Source organism: Scyliorhinus canicula, chromosome 7, assembly GCF_902713615.1.
Source record: "Scyliorhinus canicula chromosome 7, sScyCan1.1, whole genome shotgun sequence".
NCBI lineage: Eukaryota > Metazoa > Chordata > Chondrichthyes > Carcharhiniformes > Scyliorhinidae > Scyliorhinus > Scyliorhinus canicula.
In genome coordinates this window covers 20,804,091-20,827,175 of record NC_052152.1, presented here as the reverse complement: position 1 = coordinate 20,827,175, position 23,085 = coordinate 20,804,091, and the positions used below count along the sequence as shown (strand labels likewise).

Here is a 23,085-nt window from a genome sequence, read left to right as displayed (position 1 = left end):
ACACATTAAAGCCGGGATTTAGCAGCTGTTCACGCCAGCGGGATATTCCGGTTCCACCGAAGGCACACCCCCGCCTCTGGTTTCCCAGCGACGAGGGTGCATTCAACGGGAAATCCTAAAAGGTTTGTGAAATTTTGAGACTCATTGCCCTTTCCAGAGCACTCATAGCAGAGGTGGCTGTGGAGTAAAGTTCCCTTAAAGCTATGCCAAAATGCGTCACATTCTGCTTCTTTGAATAACATTAGCATGACATTTCCGATTCTCACCAGCATCCCTTACATCTTCCAGTAGTGAAATTAGCAATTAGTGCAAAATTTAGCTCAGCAGCCTGGTCAAGGAATGGTCAAACTCATTTCACATCACTTAAAACAAGAGTTAAGCATGGAAACATTTGTTCTCGTGGTCCGCGCTGACGTGAACCAAAGTTCAGGATTCCCACGCACGTCACAAATTCTTATATGAATCTGATTAACGCAAGTAATAACTAGTTTGTGGAAAATATGATGGATTTATAAGATCCTTTGATGCTCTTTTAAGATGGCCAGGGTAGTTCTCCAAGTATCCTGGCTGACACCCATCCCCCAATCAACATCATCAGATTATGTTATAACTGTTTGCGGAGCCTTGCTGAGTACAAACTGACAGCCGCAAATGCCTAATTTAAGCAGCGCCAACACAATAAAAAGTAATTCATTGTAACCTTGGACATCTTGAGGATGCAAAAGGCACTACATAAATACAGAACAATTTTGTTCCTCCTTTCATTCCCACTTTAAGCACGTGAATAGCGGTGCTCCCCTGCACCTTACTAGCCTGTAAACCCTGCATGGCAAATTGTAAGGACAATTTCTACAGCTCCACAGAAAAGCAAGTTTGGAAATTGTGTTATCAACCACTATGTCACCCAGGTCATTGTAGGACGCCAGGTCAAATAAACTGTATTTCTCAGACTTACTCGGCATCTATGAATCTGGCTGCAAAGGCCCACTCTAGGAAACGATCTACCATATTTTTCTGAGCAAATAAAAACGGCCATAGTATGTGTATGGATATCACATGCCTCCGCTTGCAAAACATCGGATTATTTTTTGCATTGTCAGAATGCCACATCTCAGCTCCATCCACTGAAAGGGAGGGGAGAAAAAAAGAATTAAGAAACACCAAACATTATCATAAAATGCATTTTCTTCACCATCATAATGTCTCGGAATGCGTTGCTGCAAACCAGGATATAGCCCCACAGGCACTGACAAAATTGTAACACATTACCCAAAGAGACTTTGGTCATGTGTAGGTCTAAACTGTAAGGTGGGCGTGTGGCATGCAATTTATTCCTGGGGATACAACACAGCCCATTCAATCAAGTTCTTAAAGATTATCCAGACACATAGTATTTCTGAGCAGGGGCACTTTCTTTAGGGGCACCCCATTAGCCTGGGCACTCGTACAATTATGCAGATCTCTCACTATTATCATGACTACATTTTAAGTCGACTCTATGCAGACGATGGTTTGAAATTGGCCTATTTTGGTCCAAATTGCACCACACAGCAAATCTACAGTAAACAGCATTTAAAAATGAATGGCACTGTGAGACAGTAGTGCTAACCTCTGTAATCAGAGCATTACTCTGCGTCTCTGGATTACTAGTGCAGTGACAATACGAATTTTGCCATTGCTTCCCCTCTGTTGCTTTCAGGAGAATTCTTTTGAACAATATGCTCTTGGCCCAACTAGAAACGAGCTATTAAAATCTCTGGTGCTGGGAAATGAGGTAGAATAAGTGGACCAAGTATCGGTGGTAGAACATCTGGGTTAAAGTGATGATGGTACATAAGGTTTAGATTAGTAAGAGAGAAAAGGTAGGAATTATATAAAGTAGAATGTCTAGATTGGAAGAGGGTTAATTTCAACGCGATGAGAAGGAATGTAGCCAAAGTAATGGAATCAAAGAATGACAAAAACAATTGTAATGGAACAATGGACAATTTTTAAGGAAGAGATGCTTCAGGTACAACAAGTTAGGTACATTCCAACAGAAGTGAAAGGTAGGGGAATCAAAAATAAGGATCCTTGGATGACTAAGGAGTTGGAGATTATGATGAAACAAATAAAAAAGAGGGTGTACATGATAGATGATGCATGTCAGATGAATTCTTCAAGTGAGAACCAGATTAAATACAATAGGTTCAGAGAGGCCATCAAGAGAACAATAAGACTGCCAAGGAGACAATATGCGAAAAGAATGGTGGTCATGATGAAAGGGAACCCAAAAATCTTCCAACAGCATGTAAATAGTAAGCAGATAGTAAATGGTGAAGCTATTAGGAAAAAAGGTGATATGTGCTTCGAGGCACATGCCAAGGCAGGAATACTTCATAGGTACTTAGTAATGGCATTTACTAGGAAGAGAAATTTGACAAATATCTGTAGAAGCAAAGATAGAAGCAGTGGATAGAGTGAAAATGGAGAAGGAGATGACAATCGAAAGGTTGGTTATAATTAGGATATATAACTCACCAGGTCCGGATAGCTTGCATGGAGAAAGTGAAGGTGAATATAGTGGAAAGGCTCGTCATAATCACCCACTTTTCCTTAGATAACAGGGAGGTGCCTGAGAACTGGAGTGTGGCAAATACGATGCCCATATTCAAGAAAGGATGTTGGAACAGTCCTAAGGAAACTACTGGTCAGTCAGAAACAATAATGAGGAAGAAAAACCAACAGGCATTTGGAGAGGTTTGAATTAATGATAGGCGGCGAGCACAGATTTGTAAAAGGCAGATCGTGCTTGGCTAATCTAATTCATTTTCTGATCAAGTAAAAGGGAAGATTGATGAAGAGAGTGCGGTGTACATTGACTATATGGAATTGAACAAAGTACCACATAAAAGGCTTCTTAACAAAATTGAGGCCCATGGAATAGGAGGTCAGTGTTCAATCTGATTATAAAATGGCTTCAGGACAGAGAAGTTGCAGTCATTTTTCACTCTTGACTAAGGTAGGAAGTGGTGTTCCCAAAGATCATTGGTAGGCCTGTTTTGATGTATATTAATAACGTGGATCTTGGCATAGAGTAGAATTGATGGTGATACTAAACTTGGACACATGGACTGAATTATGTTCCAGCCTTGAAAGTAAAGGAGCGAAAAGGAATGCTTATGGGTAAATCCTATCCTGCTTTAAATCAGAGAGAATCATTCTCTACTCATATCCCCAACAGTTTTATGCACTTACTATTATTTTTTGGCTTAACTTGACTGTCTCTTTCAAATATTGGTTCGTTCTGAAAGAAAACAAGAGTAATTACTGTCTAGTCAACTGGTTAAGCCCAGTACAAAGAAATATAAATCATTCAACAAAATCATGTAAAAGACTGTTCACTGAGAATAACATTATAATGCTTGACAGCAGTTGGCCAGCTATGGCAGGTTTAATCATTTATCAACAGTAGTCTATTTATCTTTACCTCTGCAAATAATAAGTCCCCTGCAAGAGAATTACTGAACCAAGTATTCACACAACTCATTAATTTAGCATGGCATTCCAAGCAAATTTAATGCAAAGGTATGCCACAATATCGGAGAACTATTGGAATTCATTTAAAATGAAACATTTGTTTTTATCAATAAATTCCTCCCTAGTTTAACAGTGTTAATGATCAAGAATAAACTGCACTGGCTTCACAAATTTTAAATAGTATATAAGCGATGTAAAACATTAACACATGCAAGCACTTCGGCAATTACCGTTACCACACACAAATACGATAGGTATAGATATTAGCTTACACATTTGACATAGTTTAATTGTAAATGCAATGAAAGAAGGTAAATACTGTGATCTTTGATAGTCAATCACATTCTTAGCCTCTTTACAGAATTTTTATTAAAAAGAACAAAAGAATTACAAACTGAAATTCATTCCTTGAGAAGCTATGAAAGTGGGTTTGCAGAGCTGTGTTAATTAGTCAATTTAACAATATATCACAGTAAATTGCAGCATTGATGCTCGGTGTTTGATGAAACGTGTAACATTCTGAGATGGTTTGAGAGTAAATGTCAAAAGATTGCTTCCCTTCTCTGTACAGTCCAGGGGTCAAAGTCTCAGGATAAGGGGTCAGCCACACAGAACTGAGGTATGATGAAACTTTATGGAGAGGGTTGTGAATCATTGGAATTCTTTTCCACAGCTGATTGTGGCTGTCCCGTTGCAGAGTATATTCATGGGCAACAGGCTTTTCAGCACAAAGGAAATTAAGGGAAAGTGGAGAAGATCTACAGGTTCAGTCATGGTCTGATTGAATGGTGCAACAGACTTGATGGGTCCAAATGGGCTGCTCCTAATCCTATTTCTTCTGTAGCTGCTGTCCTTTGGATTCAATGCTAAACCAATTATTGTTGCCTCTTTACCACAAACACACATCTAAAAATGTATTTCAATTGTGATCTAATAGCTAGTTCCGTGCAGTGTACATCACAAGTTATCTTTCTTATATTAACACAGCAAATGTCTGAATATCTGCAATATTTTCAATTAAAATGTAATGTGGACCATTTTGAAGAACAAATGAGACAAAGAGAGAAATAGAGAAAGGCTTGCATTTTTGTAGTATTGTTCAAGATCGTCAGATGCATCAAAGCACTTTACACCAGGAAATGGGGCAGCCAATCTACACAGAGTAAGCTCCTCAAAACAGCATGAACAAATAGATGTTGATTCAGGGTTAAATATTGGCCAGGAAACCAGAGATAACAAATCCACTTTTTCTTTGAAATAATGCCATGGGACCTTTTACAAAAATAGGCAGGAAAGTAAATTGTGAAGAGTATGTAAGGAGGTTACAAATGGACATAGTTAGATTATGTGAATGGGCAAAAATCTGGCAAATGGAGGAGAATATGGGAAAATGTCCATTTTGGCGGGAAGAATACAAAAATAAGCATATTACCTAAATGGTAAGAGACTGCAGAACTTAGAAGGGCAGAGGCACCTGCATATCCTCGTGCATGACTCACAAAAAACTATGTAGTTACACCAAGTAATTAGGAAAGATAATAGAATGTTATCATTTATTGCAAGGGGAATCAATTACAAAATAGGGAGGTAATGCTTCAGTTGTACAGGGCACTAGTGAGACCATATCTGAGAATATCATATCCAGTATTGGCCACCCAATTTAAGGAAAGATGTAAATGCATTAGAAACAGTTCAGAAAAGGTTTACTAGACTAATACCAGGTATGGGCGGATTGTCTTATGAGGAAAAGTTGGAGGGGGTAGGTTTGCATCCATTAGTTTAGAAGAGTAAGAGGTGACTTGACAAAACCTTTAAGATCCTGGGGGATACTGACATGGTGGATGTGGAAAATATTGTCAGAAAATCTAGAACCATGGGTCACTGTTTAAAAATAAAGGGTCGCACGTTCAAGACAAATACGAGGAGAAATGTTTTCTCTCAAGAGGACTGAGTGTCTCTGGAATTCTTCTTTCTAAAAAGAAATAATTTCTTGATTAACCAGGGGGGTGAAAGGTATTTGGGGTTAGGCAGGAATGTGGGGTTGAGATTATAATCAGCCACAATCTTATTGAATGGAGGAGCAGACTCGAGGGGCTGAATGGCCTCATCCAACAGCGTCGCACTCCCTTGCACAGGCCTGTCAGCTTTGATTTGTGTGCGCTCAAACCCTGGAGTGGGCTTGAACCCAGAACCTTGTGACTTAAGCGGCGAGAAAATGGCCGAGACACGGCTGAGAAGGAAATAGATTTTGTTTCTGTTTCAAAGACCGGTTTAACAAGAGACCTTGGTAACACGTATAATGTGAAACGGTAAAGTAGCCTTCACTGATGCGAAGCTGTAGAAATACGCAATTATAATTGGAATGTTGGCACATGCGGCTGGTGGCAGATGTGGTGCTTGCTTGATTGGCAGCACCCCCAGTTGCAAATAACAAATGTTGAGGGGGCTTACAGAAATGCACATATATAAAAATGTGCAAAGCAACGTGGAAGTCATTTTTTAATAAGGCTAAATATAAGCTGATAACGCAACAATCACCACAATGGGTGCATGTATAGTCCTTTGTAATTTAAGCAGGATATATATTTAATCAGTATACTGTAGTTAACATTAAGGCAATAGGAAAAAAGTATAATTTTAGAAAAAAGTGTGAATTTTATTAGTGGGGGGTTCAAGCTTCAAACATTCAAAATAAATAATCAACATCAGCATTTGTGGTCCGATAGAGCACAGGTTTCCCCCCCCCATTTCTCAATATATTCAGGAGGGGAATTGAAGAAATTAGCAAGTGGTTTCCAAAGTAAAATGAAGCAAAATTAAAAATGACGACATCAGAAAGCTTTTTGATTTATATTAAGTATGGAGGGACCTTGAAAGGTCCAAAACATGTTATCGCCAATCTATTGTCACAAGGCTGTGTTCCTGCTCCCGGCTTATAAGCAAAACCTGAAGCGGGAGAATCCGTCAAAGTCATGCATTGTGGTCTGAAGAATCGGATGATCTCCTATGGGACTGCTTAGAGTCAGTGGACTGGTCAGTATCTAAAACTCTGCGACCAGCCTGAACAAGTACGCCACTACAGTAACTGACTTCATGAGTAAGTATGTAGAAGACTGTGTGCCAAAGAAGCAAATCCGCGTGTTTCCCAACCGGAAACTGTGGATGAACAGGGATATCCACTGCTTGCTGAAGTCTAGATCTGAGGCGTTCAAGTCAGGAGGCCGTGACCTCTACAAGAAAGCCAGATATTATCTAAAAAAATCCATGAAAGATGCCAAAAGATAGTACCGGACCAAGCTCGAGTCCCAGGCTAGCCACACGGATCCCTGCCGTCTATGGCAAGGTCTGCAAGACGTAACGGGCTACAAGATGAAGGCATGTAAAATCGTCGGCACCAACGCACCCCTCCCTGATGAGCTTAACGCATTCTATGCCTGCTTTGAGCAAGAGGTCAGCGAGAGCGAGCCCTCCACCCCAGAAGCTGCAGATGAACTTGTATCTGAGATCACCACTGCAGGCGTCAGAGTGGCCTACTCGAAGATCAACCCACGGAAAGCCACTGGCCCGGGTGGGGTACTTGGGTCTTGCGCGATCAACTGGCGGACATCTTCAACCTCTCTTTACAACGATCTGAGGACCCCATCTGCTTCAAGAAGACAACCTTCATCCCTGTACCAAAAAAAAGCCAAGCAGCGTGCCTTAATGACTATTGTCCAGTGGCTCTGACATCCACCAGCATGAAGTGCTTCAAAAGGTTAATCATGGCACAAATCAACTCCAGCCACCCGGATTGCCTTGATCCACTACAGTTCGCCTACCGCTGCAACAGATCCACAGCAGACACCATCTCCATGGCTCTGCACTCTACCCTGGAACACCTAGATAACAAAGACACCTATGTCAGACTCCTATTTATCGACTACAGCTCAGCCTTCAACACCATCATTCCTACGGAACTCATCTCCAAACTCCATGGCCTTGGCTCCGCCCTCTGCGACTGGATCCTGAACTTTCTAACCCACAGAACACAATCAGTAAGGATAGGCAACAACATCTCCTCCACGATCATCCTCAACAACGGTGCCCCACAAGGCTGTGTCCTCAGCCCCCTACTATACTCCTTACACCTATGACTCTGTGGCCAAATTCCCCTCCAACTCGATTTTCAAATTTGCTGATGACACCACCATAGTGGGTCGGATTACAAACAATGACGAGACAGAGTATAGGAATGAGACAGAGAATCTGGTGAACTGGTACGACGACAATAATCTCTCCCTCAATGTCAACAAAACGAAGGAGCTTGTCATCAACTTCAGGACATGTAGTGGAGAACATGCCCCTGTCTACATCAATGGGAACAAAGAATAAAGGGTCGAAAGCTTCATGTTTTTAGGTGTACAGATCACCAACAGCCTGTCCTGGTCCCCCCATGCCGACACTATAGTTAGGAAAGCCCACCAACGACTCTACTTTCTCAGAAGACTAAGGAAATTTGGCATGTCAGCTGACGTGGGTGGACCAGGGCAGATTTTTGGAGATGTGCACCCCATGGAATTTGAAACTGCTAACCATCTCCACTTCAACCCCGTTGATGCTGACAGGGGTGTGTACAGTACTTTGCTTCCTGAAGTCAATGACCAGCTCTTTAGTTTTGCTGGCATTGAGAGAGAGATTGTTGTCGCTGCACCACTCCACTAGGTTCTCAATCTCCCTCTTGTATTCTGACTCAGCGTTATTCGAGATCCGGCCCACTATGGTCGTATCGTCAGCAAACTTGTAGATGAGTTGGAACCAAATTTTGCCATGCAGTCGTGTGTGTACAGGGAGTAGAGTAGGGGGATAAGTATGCAGCCTTGCGGGGCCCGGTATTCAGGACTATTGTGGAGGAGGTGTTGGTGTTCATTCTTACTGATTGTGGTCTGTTGGTCAGAAAATTGAGGATCCAGTTGCAGAGTGGGGAGCCAAATCCTAGGTTTTGGAGCTTTGTTATCAGCTTGGCTGGGATTATAGTGTTGAAGGCGGAACTGTAGTCAATAAATAGGAGTCTGATGTAGGAGTCCTTGTTGTCGAGATGCTCTCGGGATGAGTGTAGGGTCAGGGAAATGGCGTCTGCTGCTGACCGGTTGCGACGGTATGTGAATTGCAGTGGATCAATGCATTCTGGGGGTATGGCGGTGATGCGCTTCACGATCAACCACTCTAAGCACTTCATTACGACTGAAGTCAGGGCCGCCGGATGGTTGTCATTGAGGCACGTTGCCTGGTTCTTCTTTGGCACCGGTATGATGGTGGTCTTCTTCAAACAGGTGGAGACCTCGGAGTGGAGTAGGGACAGGTTAAAGATGTCCACGAACACCTCTGCCAGCTGGTCCGCGCAGGCTCCGAGTGCACGACCAGGGATCCCGTCCGGGCCCATCGCCTTCCGAGGGCTCTCTTTCAGGAAGGCCGATCTGACTTCAGAAGCTGTGATGGTGGGTATGGGTGAGTTATGGGCTACTGGACCACTCGACAGCGGATTGTTGGTTACCTGCTCGAACTGAGCACAGAATGCATTGAGTTCATCAGGGAGGGGTGCGCTGCTGCCGGAGATACTGCTCGGATTCGCTTTGTCGCCCGTTATGTTGTTTAGTCCTTGCCACAATCACAGAGTGTCTGTCGGTGACTTTAGCTTGGTTTGATATTCTCTCTTGGCATCTCGGATGGCTTTGCGGAGGTCGTATGTGGATTTCTTGTATAGGTCTGACTTGAACGTCTCAGATATAATTCACGTTGCCTCAGAAAGACAGCCAGCATAATTAAGGACCCACGCACCCTGGACATACTCTCTTCTACCTTCTTCAATCAGGAAAAAGATGCCGAAGTTTGAAGTCACGTACCAACTGATTCAAGAACAGCTTCTTCCCTACTGCCATCAGACTTTTGAATGGACCTGCCTCGTATTAAGTTGATCTTTTCTCTACACTTTGCTATAACTGAAACACTATATTCTGCAGTCTCTCCTTCCTTCCCTACGTACAGTATGCATTGTTTGTACAGCATGCAAGAAACAATACTTTTCACTGCATACTAATACATGTGGCAATAATAAATTAAATCAAATTGTCAGGGAATCTGTATCTAATCTATGTAATCTATGTAAAGAGGGTGGGAAACTAACATACAAAGCATTGGTTGGAGGAATGGGAATTAAAAAGTCAATAGCATGAGATGCTAGGTGTACACAGGTTAATAGAGAACAGACAGTTTATGGCATTTCAATCAACACCGTTCATCAGAACAACAAAAAAGACGTCTGCAGAGTAAAGTAGCATTGGCAAAATAATTTGTTTTCCCCTCACCTTCACTAAAGGCAAATATGAATTTAAATCACCTGATTTTCACAAACTTTTAAAAATGTAACAGGAATTTATAACAAGCTGCAACAATACAGCTGAGCTTTCTCTCAATCCAAACCTGCCATTTTGTGTTTAGAAACAGTACTAAACCACCCTTTTGAAAAACTGAGGAGAAGTTCCTCCCCTCTTTATAAGAACTTACCAGAAAGCTATTTTGATGATAAACCAGTTTACTGTCCTCGGAGTCTGAACTAGAATCATCCATGGCCGTGGCACCTGAAACAACATTCATCATATTACTTTCAGGAGGTAATTCAGAAGCCTCAGTAAAGTTGCCGTACAAATTTGATGGTCAGCATGAAGTGAGGGACCTACATTTGTCTGCACCAATCTTTTTCTCTTCACGCAACTATAGAAACTGTTTTTATGTTCCCTGCAAGCTTACTCTCGTACTCTATTTTCCCCTGCTTAATTAATCCCTTGATCCTGTGAAATGTGGAACTTGTTCAAGGATCAGGTACTGCGTGTCTTTGATATGTATGTCCCTGTCAGGCAGGGAAGAGATGGTCGAGTGAGGGAACCATGGTTGACAAGAGAGGTTGAATGTCTTGTTAAGAGGAAGAAGGAGACTTATGTAAGGCTGAAGAAACAAGGTTCAGACAGTGCGCTGGAGGGATACAAGATAGCCAGGAGGGAACTGAAGAAAGGGATTAGGAGAGCTAAGAGAGGGCATGAAAAATCTTTGGCGGGTAGGATCAAGGAAAACCCCAAGGCCTTTTACACATACGTGAGAAATATGAGAATGACTAGAGTGAGAGTAGGTCCGATTAAGGACAGTAGCGGGAGATTGTGTATCGAGTCTGAAGAGATAGGAGAGGTCTTGAACAAGTATTTTTCTTCAGTATTTACAAATGAGAGGGGCCATATTGTTGGAGAGGACAGCGTGAAGCAGACTGATAAGCTTGAGGAGATACTTGTCAGGAAGGAAGATGTGTTGCGCGTTTTGAAAAACTTGAGGATAGACAAGTCCCCCGGGCCTGACGGGATATATCCAAGGATTCTATGGGAAGCAAGAAATGAAATTGCAGAGCCGTTGGCAATGATCTTTTCGTCCTCGCTGTCAACAGGGGTGGTACCAGAGGATTGGAGAGTGGCGAATGTCGTGCCCCTGTTCAAAAAAGGGAATAGGGATAACCCTGGGAATTACAGGCCAGTTAGTCTTACTTCGGTGGTAGGCAAAGTAATGGAAAGGGTACTGAGGGATAGGATTTCTGAGCATCTGGAAAGGCATTGCTTGATTAGGGATAGTCAGCACGGATTTGTGAGGGGTAGGTCTTGCCTTACAAGTCTTATTGAATTCTTTGAGGAGGTGACCAAGCATGTGGATGAAGGTAAAGCAGTGGATGTAGTGTACATGGATTTTAGTAAGGCATTTGATAAGGTTCCCCATGGTAGGCTTATGCAGAAAGTAAGGAGGCATGGGATAGTGGGAAATTTGGCCAGTTGGATAACAAACTGGCTAACCGATAGAAGACAGAGAGTTGTGGTGGATGGCAAATATTCAGCCTGGAGCCCAGTTAGCAGTGGCGTACCGCAGGGATCAGTTCTGGGTCCTCTGCTGTTTGTGATTTTCATTAACGACTTGGATGAGGGAGTTGAAGGGTGGGTCAGTAAATTTGCAGATGATACGAAGATTGGTGGAGTTGTGGATAGTGAGGAGGGCTGTTGTCGGCTTCAAAGAGACATAGATAGAATGCAGAGCTGGGCTGAGAAGTGGCAGATGGAGTTTAACCCTGACAAGTGTGAGGTTGTCCATTTTGGAAGGACAAATCTGAATGCGGAATACAGGGTTAATGGTAGGGTTCTTGGCAATGTGGAGGAGCAGATCTTGGGGTCTATGTTCATAGATCTTTGAAAGTTGCCACTCAAGTGGATAGAGCTGTGAAGAAGGCCTATGGTGTGCTAGCGTTCATTAGCAGAGGGATTGAATTTAAGAGCCGTGAGGTGATGATGCAGCTGTACAAAACCTTGGTCAGGCCACATTTGGAGTACTGTGTGCAGTTCTGGTCACCTCATTTTAGGAAGGATGTGGAAGCTTTGGAAAAGGCGCAAAGGAGATTTACCAGGATGTTGCCTGGAATGGAGAGTAGGTCATACGAGGAAAGATTGAGGGTGCTAGGCCTTTTCTCATTAGAACGGAGAAGGGTGAGGGGCGACTTGATAGAGGTTTATAAGATGATCAGGGGAATAGATAGAGTAGACAGTCAGAGACTTTTTCCCCGGGTGGAACACACCATTACAAGGGGACATAAATTTAAGATAAATGGTGGAAGATATAGAGGGGATGTCAGAGGTAGGTTCTTTACCCAGAGAGTAGTGGGGGCATGGAATGCACTGCCTGTGGTAGTAGTTGAGTCGGAAAATTTATGGACCTTCAAGCGGCTATTGGATAGGTACTTGGATTAGGGTAGAATAAGGGAGTGTAGGTTAACTTCTTAAGGGCAGCACGGTAGCATTGTGGATAGCACAATTGCTTCACAGCTCCAGGGTCCCAAGTTCGATTTCGACTTGGGTCACTGTCTGTGTGGAGTCTGCACATCCTCCCCGTGACTGCGTGGGTTTCCTCCGGGTACTCCGGTTTCCTCCCACAGTCCAAAGATGTGCAGGTTGGGTGGATTGGCCATGACAAATTGTCCAAAATTCTATGATTAACCTAGGACAAAGGTTCGGCGCAACATCGTGGGCCGAAGGGCCTGTTCTGTGCTGTATTTCTCTATCTATCTATCCTCCTTTGCTGAATTCTAAACTGCTCCCAATTCTCAGATGTGTTGTTTTTCTTGGCCAATTTGTATTTCGTCCCTGGATCAAATACTATTGCTAATTTTCCTTGGAAGCTATGGTATAGCCACCTTTCCAGTTTTGTTTTTGTGCCTACAGGAATAAACAATTGTTGCTAAATCCCTCATATGCTCCTTGAATATGTTTGGTGAATGCATTTTACTTTACAGTACTGCCAATGACCATAAGACATAGGAGCAGAATTATGCCACTCGGCCATCGAGTCTGCTCCGCCATTCAATCATGGCTGATATTTTCTCATCCCCATTCTCCTGCCTTCTCCCCATAACCCCTGATCCTTAATCAAGAACCTATCTTTCTCTGTCTTAAAGACACTCAGTGATTTGGCCTCCACAGTCTTCTGTGGCAAAGAGTTCCACAGATTCTCCACCCTCTGGCTGACACCTCAAAACACCTTGCTGATGGAGTGTACACTGAAGGGGCAGCAATTGGCTGGATTGGATCTGCTCTGCTTTTCTGTGGCCAGGACACACCTGGGCAGTTTTCCACTATGTTGGGGGCATACATCAGTATTGTAGCTATACTGCAATAATATGGCTATACAACTAGCACATTCAGAGGCCAGACCCTTTGCCGTGTCCAATGTACTCAGCCATTTCCTGATGCCCGGTACAGTGATCTAAATTTACTGAAGATTGCTTCTCTGACGGGGAGGTTTGATGAGGAGGCAGAGATGGATCATTCACTTTGCATTCTGAGCTGAAGATATTTGTGAAAGCTTCACCTTTTCTTTTTCATTCGCATACTGGGCTCTGGCAAAGTTTGTCGAGTCTTCTCCTTTTAGCTGTCTAATTGTCTTCGAGTTTGGATCTGATCCATTATGCTAAGTGATCTTAAAGCCAATCTATAGCAGATTGGTTGTGCTGTTTAGCATGCATGTAGTTCAATATTGTAGCTTGCCAGGTTAGAACCCAATTTTTAGGTATGTCTGGTGCTACTCCTGGTATGGTCTTCCGGATTCCTTATTGAATCATGGGGTCCCCTGGCTTGATGGTGATGGCAATGAGGGGTAAGCCAGATCATGAGTTTCCAGTTTGCAATGGAGTAAAATTCTACAGTTGATGTCCCACGTTTCATGGGTGCCCAGTTCTGAGCTGGAAAATTTGTTCTGAACAAATATCCCATTTGGCAATGGTAGTGGCAAGCTATATAATGGAGCATGTTCACAGTTTCAATTTAGGACTTTGTCTCCACAAGGACTGTGCAGTACAGTACTCACTCCTACAAAACTGTCATGTACAGATGCACCTTCCAACAGGTAGATCAGTAATGAGGTCAGTAGGTTTTCCCCTCGTGTTTGTTTTCTCATTGCCTACCACATGCCCGGTTTGGCAGATACATCTTTCTGAAGTGATGTTCATGGGCCAGCCCTGAAGATAAACAATGCAGTGCTGCACCCAGAGTACATTCTGTGCCCTTGCAACCCTCGATGCTTCTTCTAAATAGCATTCAACATGGAGAAACACTGATTTGTCAGGTGATAATCAGCAAGAGGTTTCCTTGACAATCTTTAATCTGATGCCATAGGACTTCATGGGTTTCAGAGTTAATGTTAAGGAGTTCTCCTTCCCAACTGTATATCACTGTTCACAGCTTGACCTTGGAAAAGGAACATTCCAGCAATTGTGATATGTACTTCGGATTTTTTTGGCATGTCTAGATTTCTTGGCATTTTAGCAGGAACTTTGATTCAATGAAGGTATGTTGAAATCATTTTATTCTAACTCCATCCTCAAATTACACAACTTTTGTTGCCACATTATTGACTTCATTGTTACATGTTTCTCAATTACTCAAAGTGAAAACGGGAAATGACTTCCATCTTTAGTTTCTGTCTCCAATGCCAAGGCAGGCAGGTGACGTACAACTGTCTAATATACAGATAAGTTTCTGTTTTTATTGTCAATATCTTTTCATCTGCTTCAGTCACAAGGTATCAATAACACTATTTTTGCAGCCAGTACAAAATTTTCAACAAGCCATGAAAAATACAATGGCCATACTAACTCCGCACCTGATTACAGATGCATTTCCTAGAATGCATCATAATTCAATGATAATACATTTGCCTGGCTGGTTCCACACCTGTACTTCAAAAATGCCAAATATTCCTAACAAGGATATAGAGCATCAAAGTTGAAGGGAGGGTGAGCAATCTTTGGAATTCTCCACCCAGAGGGCCGTGCAAACTCAATCATTGAGCATGTTCAAGACAGGAATTGATAGATTTCTGGATGCTCATGACATCAAGGGATATGGGGATAGTATAGAAAAGTGACAATGACGTAGATAATCAGCCATGGTCTAACTGAAAGGCAGAACAGTCTCGACGGGCTGAATGGCCTACCCCTGTTCCTAGATTCCTATGCAGTAGACAAATGGTGAGATGAACTGCAGTTAGAGACAAATCTTAAAAGCATGTACCAATTATAAAGGGAAGGAATCAGTAAAGGAGACAAAATATCCAACAATGTTAAGGGAAAGCTTCAAGTAAGCAAGTGCAACTTATTTAACACAGACTAAATGGAAGGAAAGATCATTCAGAACAGTATATATAAAGCTTAGGAGCAACAAGAAATACAATATTTCCAACTTAATTAACTGAATTCAACTTCACCTGGATTGCTTCTTCACACACACAAAAAAGTGGTGAAGTCTTGTACAACATGAAAATTAGTGTGAGCAACAAATGTTTGCCTTGTCAGCAACACTCATCCCATCCCATGAGAGAAGAATATCCAACCTTCTCGGCAGTAAACAATGATTGATATAAATAGTCCAGACAAATGTTTTAAAAAACTATAGTTTCAGCCTATTTTTCTTTTGTCGTGACTATAAAGGATCGTCAACGAACTAATAAAATGGTATGGTTGAGAAATCTCTAAAATAACACGCAAGCAATTGTCACGAACGAAGCATGATTGCCACTCATGAGTCATCTGAACTACCAAATTTAGGAAAAATTTCTGACGACTGAAAATTCTACGCTACCAAGTCACACAACATTCATACAACCCAGAACAGGAGTGACTGCATTTGTGACTTCATGCAATATATAATCTCCTCAACCTGAGCAGAGCGGAGTCAGGAGTCGAGTCAGTTGAATGGAACATGGGGAGGGCCATCACGCACATACTACCCTGGTCTGACATTTTCAATATACTTCTGGATAATAATTAGAATACAGAAGCCTGGCCGATTTTCCCTATTTTGTGTCTAGAGTGTCGATCTTAGACGAGTAGAAACACTCTCAACTCTATTGAATTCGATTCAGGACCCCAGTGTGAGTGCAAAAAGACAAGGCTGAAATGTTCAAGCGATCTTCAACCAGAAGTGCTGAGTGGATGATTCATCGCAACCTCCTCCGAATGTCTGCAGCCAATTTGTTTCACTCTTCTTGATATTGAGAAGTGGCACAGGGCAGTACATACATAAGAGGTAATGGGCTGTGAGAACATCTATGCTGTAGTACTGAAGACTTGTGCCTTACAATTAGCTGTGACCCTAGCCAACCTGTTTCGGTACAGTACACTGACATCCATCAAAGTGGAAAATTGCCCTGATATATCCTGTCCAGAAAATTTTCAATACGAGTTCCAACAGGACAACTCAGCTGCAGACGCCATCACTGCCTTGGTCCAAATATGGTCAAAAGAGCTGAATAACAGAAGCGAGGCGAGAGTGGCTGCCCTTGACATCAAGGCAGCATTTCACCAAGTGTGACACAAAGGGATGAGTGAAAGTGAAGTCAATGGAAATGGGGGGCTGTTGGGGAGGGAGGATGGGGGAGGGGTCCTTCAATCATAGTCAGAAGTGGGGACATTTACTGTATGATTGCACAATGCTCCATTCCATTCACAATCTTTATAATACTTCATGTCCACATACAGTAATAACTGGTTTGGATTCATAAGCAGCAAGTAACATTTGTGCCACACAAGTGTCACGCAATGATCGTCTCAAAAAAGGGGACACCTAATCACTTCTGCTTGACATTCAATGGCATTACTGTGATCAAATACCCCACTGTTAACTCACTGGGTCATTATTATTGGCCAGTAAAATAAGTGGACTGGTCACATAAATAATGTAGCTAGTGCAGGTCAGAGAGTGGATATTCTGTAATAATTAACTCATCATCTGATTGTACAGAATATTCCACCACTTCTAAGGCACAAGTCAGGAGTAATGGAATACTCTCCACTTGTCTGGATGAGTGGAGCTCCAACAACACTCAAGGAGCGCGACAACATCCAGGAAAAAGCGGTCCTCTTGACTAGAATCCCATCCACCATTTTAACCATTTATTCCCTCCACCACCGATGCACCATGTAAGCAGTGCACACCATGTAGAACATGCACAGCAGTAACTCAACAAGGTTTCCTTTACAGCACCTCCCAAAAATGTAATCGCTACCCCGAGAAGGGCAACAGAAACAAGAGAACACCACCTCCTAAACTCCCCTCCCCGACCTTTTATTGTCACAAGTATGAAGATACTGGGAAAAGCCCCTAGTCTGGCACCTGTTCGGGTAAGCTGGTACGGGAATTGAATACGCGCTGCTGGCCTTGTTCTGCATCACAAACCAGGTGTCTAGCCCACTGAGCTATCAAACACTATCCTGCCTGTTTCTTCATCGTTGCTGGGTCAAAATCCTGGAAGTTCTTACCTAACAGCTGATGAACTGCAGCAGTTCAGGTAAGCGGCTCAGCACCTTTTCAAGGGCTTTTCGGGATGAGCAGGTACACCCTGACCCCATGAATGAATAAATATAAATAGGATTAAACACATGACCATTTAGCTGAGTCATACCTGGCAGCATATTTATCACTCGTGACACAAGGAACCAAAACTAAACATTAATTGTAACCAAATCAGAGAATGCTGGAAAACGTCAGCATGTCTAGCAGCATCTGAAGGGAGAGAAAACAAAGTTAACATTTTCCCCTGCAGAAGCTGCCAAACCAAATGAGCTTTTCCAGCATTCTGTTTCTCTTTTAGTTCGAGCATCTACAGTATTTTGTTTTTTATTAAACTTAACCAATTTATGAAAACTAATATAACCAGAAACCAGTTCCTTCATGTCTTTTCTGACGATACCCCCTCACCAGAAAACATTTCGCAATCATTATCCCAAAAGACCAAAGTGCAATTTATACAAGTATTTTTTTAAATGTTAAACAAAAGTCAAACAGGAGATATATGGTGTAGATATGGTGTAGATATATGGTGCAATTAGTGGCACAATTAGAATTTGCACAGAAACTGTAACACAGTAAAACGCCCCAAGGGGTTTTACAAGGGGGGGGGGGTGGTTCAGTCAAATCTGACACCAACCCATTTAAGAGGCTATCAGGACAGGTTACTAAATGTTAATTGAAATGTTAGGTTTTTAAGAAAAGTAGAAATAGAGGTAGAATTGGAGGGAGGTCTGGGGAAGAAATTCCAGGGACATCAAATTATAGAGTACCACAGAACAGAAATCTGTCCATCAACTTTATGGTAGCTTTGATCACTCTCTCAACCATGCTCAAACCACCTAATCTAATCCAATGCGGAGATTACTTTCGTATTGTTTTTATTCCTCTATTTTTGGACAGAAATTGAATTTCTTTTTAAAGCAACGTTGCCCTCAGTTTCAACAAGAATTTTGGCGGTGAATTCAAACTGCGCAAGTTAGCAATTACAAGAGTCTTGGCTGATTTTCCCCATCCCTTTGGTCATACCCACCCATGTCTGTAAATTACAAGACTGTGGGCTCAAGCTCTTCTGCAGAGACATGAGCACATAATCAATGTCAACAATTTAGTTCCGTAGTGGGGGGGGGGGGGGGGTGCTACGCCCTCACAGGCATCATCTTGCAGATGAGATGTTCAACCAAAACAAGCTGCCTTTTCAGGCAGGGCTGAAAGATCCCAAGGTGCTAACGGAAGAACTGGGGAAGGGAAAATGCTGGAAAATCACAGCAAGTCTGGCAGCATCTGTAGGGAGAGAAAAGAGCTAATGTTTCGAGTCCAATGACTCTTTGTCAAAGAGCTGCCAGATGCTGCCAGACTTGCTTAGATTTTCCAGCATTTTCCCTTTCGTTTCAGATTCCATCATCCGCAGTAATTTGCTTTTATCCAGAGAAGAACTGGGGAGTTTGCCTCGGAGTCCTTTTCAACATTCATCCCTCATCCATAACCACCAAAGGTGCATGACCCATTTACCACACAAAAGGGTGTTTGTGGAGTCTATACATAGGTTTTCCACCTCTCCCCTCGACAGCCACTGCTCCCAAAACACTGCAAAATGGAATCCACCCCCAACCCTCTCCATGAGCTCCCCTCAAAACTGACAACGTTTAAGAGGACAGGCTGCAGAATTATTCAAGGAGGGAACTCTGCCCAGAATAGGAACACAGAACCTCTTTCGAAGGGGCAGCAAAGACAGGATGGGCCGAATGCCCAAGGCATCGCAGATCAGGCAGGGGAATAACAGGGCACAGAGCGAGGGGGAGAGAGGCGACCCCCTCCGTCAGGCTGGCCCCAAGGCCTCAGCAGCTCCGGCATACGCAAGCCCCCTTATTTCCCCCGACCCTGACAGCGATTCCGGCCGCTCACCTCGCCTCCCTCCCTCGCTCGCTCCTACCGGGACGTCCCTTCAGCTCGCAGCTGCCAACCAGACCAAGCCGCACGGACAGCCAACACTCCACAATCGTCACTTCCGGCCCCACAACCCCCCGCGCCCCGACCCTTGTGACGTCACGCATGTTGTTCCCGCCGCCGCCGCCCCTTTCCATTGTGACGTCACGCATGTTGTTCCCGCCGCCGCCGCCCCTTTCCATTGTGACGTCATCCGCCCCCGCGGCGAGCAGGCAGAACCCCGGGGAAAGCAAAGCGCCGCAGGTGCTGCAAATCCGACATCAAGCCAGAGGGGTGCTGGAGATGCTCATGGGGCAGCACCTTTGGAAAGGGAAGCTCCAGGGTTCCAGGTTCAATTCCAAGCTTGCGTCACTGTCTGGGCAGAGTTTGCATGTTCTCCCTGTGTCGGGGGGGGGGGGGGTTTCCTCCCACAGTCAAAAGATGTGCAGGTTAGGTGGATTGGCCATGCTAAATTGCCCTTAGTGTCCAAAAAAAGATTGTGTTGCGGGATAGGGTGGGGGTGTGGGCTTGGGTGGGGTGCTCTTTCCAAGGGCCAGTGCAGACTCGATGGGCTGAATGGGCTCCTTCTACACTGTAAATTCTATGACAAAGGTGACAAAGCACACCTACTCCACCATTCAACAAGATCATGATGTGGAGATGCAGGCGTTGGACTGGGGTGGGCACAGTAAAAAGTCTTACAACACCAGGTAAAAGTCCAACAGCATTCACCCGAGGAAGGAGCTGCGCTCCGAAAGCTAGTGATTTGAAACAAACCTGTTGGACTTTAACAAGATCATGACTGATCTGGTTGTGGACTCAACTTCATTTTGTTGTCTGCATGCCGTAATCCTTGACTTCCTTGCCTGTCAGAAATCTATCTAACTTTGTCTTGAGAAAAACATCAATGGCCCGAGTTCCACTGCTTTCTGGGGAAGACAACTTCTCCACACACTGACAACCCGATGAAGATAAGAATCCAGGGCAGCACGGTAGCATTGTGGTTAGCATAAATGCTTCACAGCTCCAGGGTCCCAGGTTCGATTCCCGGCTGGGTCACTGTCTGTGCGGAGTCTGCACGTCCTCCCCGTGTATGCGTGGGTTTCCTCCGGGTGCTCCGGTTTCCTCCCACAGACCAAAGATGTGCGGGTTAGGTGGATTGGCCGTGCTAAATTGCCCTTAGTGTCCTAAAAAGTAAGGTTAAGGGGGGGGGGGTTGTCGGGTTATGGGTATAGGGTGGATACGTGGGTTTGGCTAGGGTGATCATTGCTCGGCACAACATTGAGGGCCGAAGGGCCTGTTCTGTGCTGTACTGTTCTATGTTCTATGTTCTAAGAACATAAGAACTCGTCAATTCAGCCCCTCGACCCCGCTACGCCATTCATGGCTGATCTTATCTCGGCCTCAACTCCACTTGCCAGCCCATTCTCCATAACCCTTCAATCCATTACTAATTAAAGATCTATTTATCTCCTCAAATGTACTCAATGTCCTGACATCCACCGTACCCTGGGGTAGTGAATTCCAGATTCATCACCCTTTGAAAAAAGTAACTTCCCCTCATCTCTGTTTTAAATCTGCTGCCTCTTATGATAAAACTATGACCTCACATTCTAGATTGCCCCTGAAGAGGAAGCATCCGCTCTACGTTTACTTTGTCAATACCTTAAATCATCTTATATACATCAATTAGAACTCTTCTCATTGTTCTAAACTCGAGAGAATACAGGCCTAAACCGCTCAATCTCGCTTCATATGATAAACCGCTCACCTCTGGAATTAATCGAGTGAACTTCCTCTCAACTGCCTCTAACACAGCTACATAATCTCAAATCAGAGGATGAAAACCATACACAGTACTCCAGGTACGGTCTTACCAATGCCTTGTACAGTTGCTCTAACACTTCCTACTTTTCACTCTATTCCTTTAGTTATATAAGCCAAAATTCAATTTAACTTCTTTATTACCTGCTGTGCCTGGATGCTAGTTTCCTGAGATTCATGCACAAGGACACCCAGATCCCTCTGTACTGAAGCACTCTGACGTTTCTCTACATTTAGATAATGAGTTGTATTTGCTGGAGTTCAGAAGAATGAGGGGGGATTCTCTTAGAAACCTATAAAATTCTAACATGACTAGAAAAGTACATGCGAGAAGGATGTCCCCAATGGTGGGGGGTGTCCAGAACCAGTGGTCACAGTCTGAGAATACAGGATAAACCATTTAGGACTGGGATGACGAGAAATTTCTTCACCCAGAGTGTAGTCGGCCTGTGGAATTCGCTACAACAGAAGGCAGTTGAGGTCAAAACACTACATTTTTAACAAGCAGATATAGCACTTGGGGCAAAGGGGATCAAAGGATGTGGGGAGAAAGCAGGATCAGGTTATTGAGTTGGATGATCAGCCATTATCATAATTAATGGCGGAGCAGGCATAAAGGACCAAATGGCCTCCTCCTGCTCCTATTTTCTATGTTTCTTTACATTTTTCTGAACAAAATGGATAATCTCACACTTACCCACGTTAAACTCCATCTGCCAAATTTTGGTCCACTCACGTCGATATCCATTTGTAAATTTCTTATTTCCTCATTGCAACATTATATCCCACCTATTTTGGTGTCATCTGCATATTTGGCCATGGTACCTTCAATCCCTGCATCCAAATTATTATTATATATTGTAAATAGTTGAGGCCCAAGGAACGGACCATGTGGCACCCCACTAGTTACACATTGCAAACCAGAAAAATACCCATTTATCCCAACTGTCTGCCTTCTGTCGGTTAGTCAGTCTCCGACCAAGCTAATAAATTACCCCTAATCCCATGTGAGTTTACCGTGTGTACCTTTTGTGCGGTATGTTATCAAACGCCTTCTGGAAGTCCAGATATACTACATCTACAGGATCCCCATTATCCACTTGGTTTACTACATCTTCGAAGAACTAGCAAATTAGTCAAACACAATTTACCCTTCATAAAACTATGCTGTCTCTGATGGATTATATTTTGACTTTCCAAATCTCCCGCTATTACTTCCTTATTAATGGATTCTAACAATTTCCCAACAACAGATGTTAAACTAACTGGTCTATAGTTTCCTACTTTCTGCCTCCCTCCCCTTTTGATTAAGGGTGTTACATTAGCAATTTTCCAATCCACTGGAACCTACCCTGCATCCAGGGAATTTTGGAATATTATAACCAATGGATCCACTGTCTCTGCTGCCACTTTATTTAAGACCCCAGGATGTAGGCCATCAGGCCCTGGGGACTTGACTGCCTTCAAATCCAATAGTTTATTTTGCACATTTTCCCTGTTATCGTAGAATTCCTACAGTGCAGAAGGAGGCCATTTGGCCCATCGAGCCTGCACCGACCCTCTGAAAGAGCACCCCACCTGGGCCCAATCCCATAATCTATCCCCATAACCCCACCGAGGGGCAATTTAGCATAGCATGTGGGAGGAAACTGAAGCACTTGGAGGAAACCCACACAGACATGGGAAGAATGTGCAAACTCCCCACAAACAGATATGATTGTTCTAAGTTCCTCCCTTTTTTATTACTTCTGCATTACCTGTTAATATTGGGATGATACTAGTGTCCTCCACTGTGAAACCTGAGATAAATATTGATATAGCATCTCCACCATTTTTGTGTTCCCCGCTATTAACTCGTCGGTTTCATCCTCCAAGGGACCAACCTTCACTTTGGCTGCTCTCTTTCCTTTTATATACTTAT

The 23,085-nt window shown here is 43.4% G+C and overlaps 1 protein-coding gene across 7 annotated transcripts in view; it reads right to left on the bottom strand.

Moving 5' to 3' along the window:
- ttc3 (tetratricopeptide repeat domain 3) overlaps positions 1-19,427 on the bottom strand; it is a 137,000-nt gene extending 117,573 nt beyond the window's left edge. For 5 of the 7 annotated variants that reach the window (XR_005461199.1, XM_038801482.1, XM_038801486.1 and 2 more), the window contains exons 1-4: positions 19,320-19,427; positions 10,060-10,133; positions 3,238-3,286; positions 956-1,124 (exon numbers count right to left, since the gene is read on the bottom strand). Coding sequence is in view for 6 of the 7 variants with exons in the window: in XM_038801482.1 (XP_038657410.1) it covers positions 956-1,124; positions 3,238-3,286; positions 10,060-10,122 (281 nt within the window). In the remaining variant the exon portion in view is untranslated. Of the gene's footprint in view, positions 1-955; positions 1,125-3,237; positions 3,287-10,059; positions 10,134-17,386; positions 17,467-19,319 lie in introns of all 7 variants that reach the window. The other 2 variants (XM_038801483.1, XM_038801484.1) reach the window with 2 other exon arrangements.
- Positions 19,428-23,085: the final 3,658 nt, after the last annotated feature.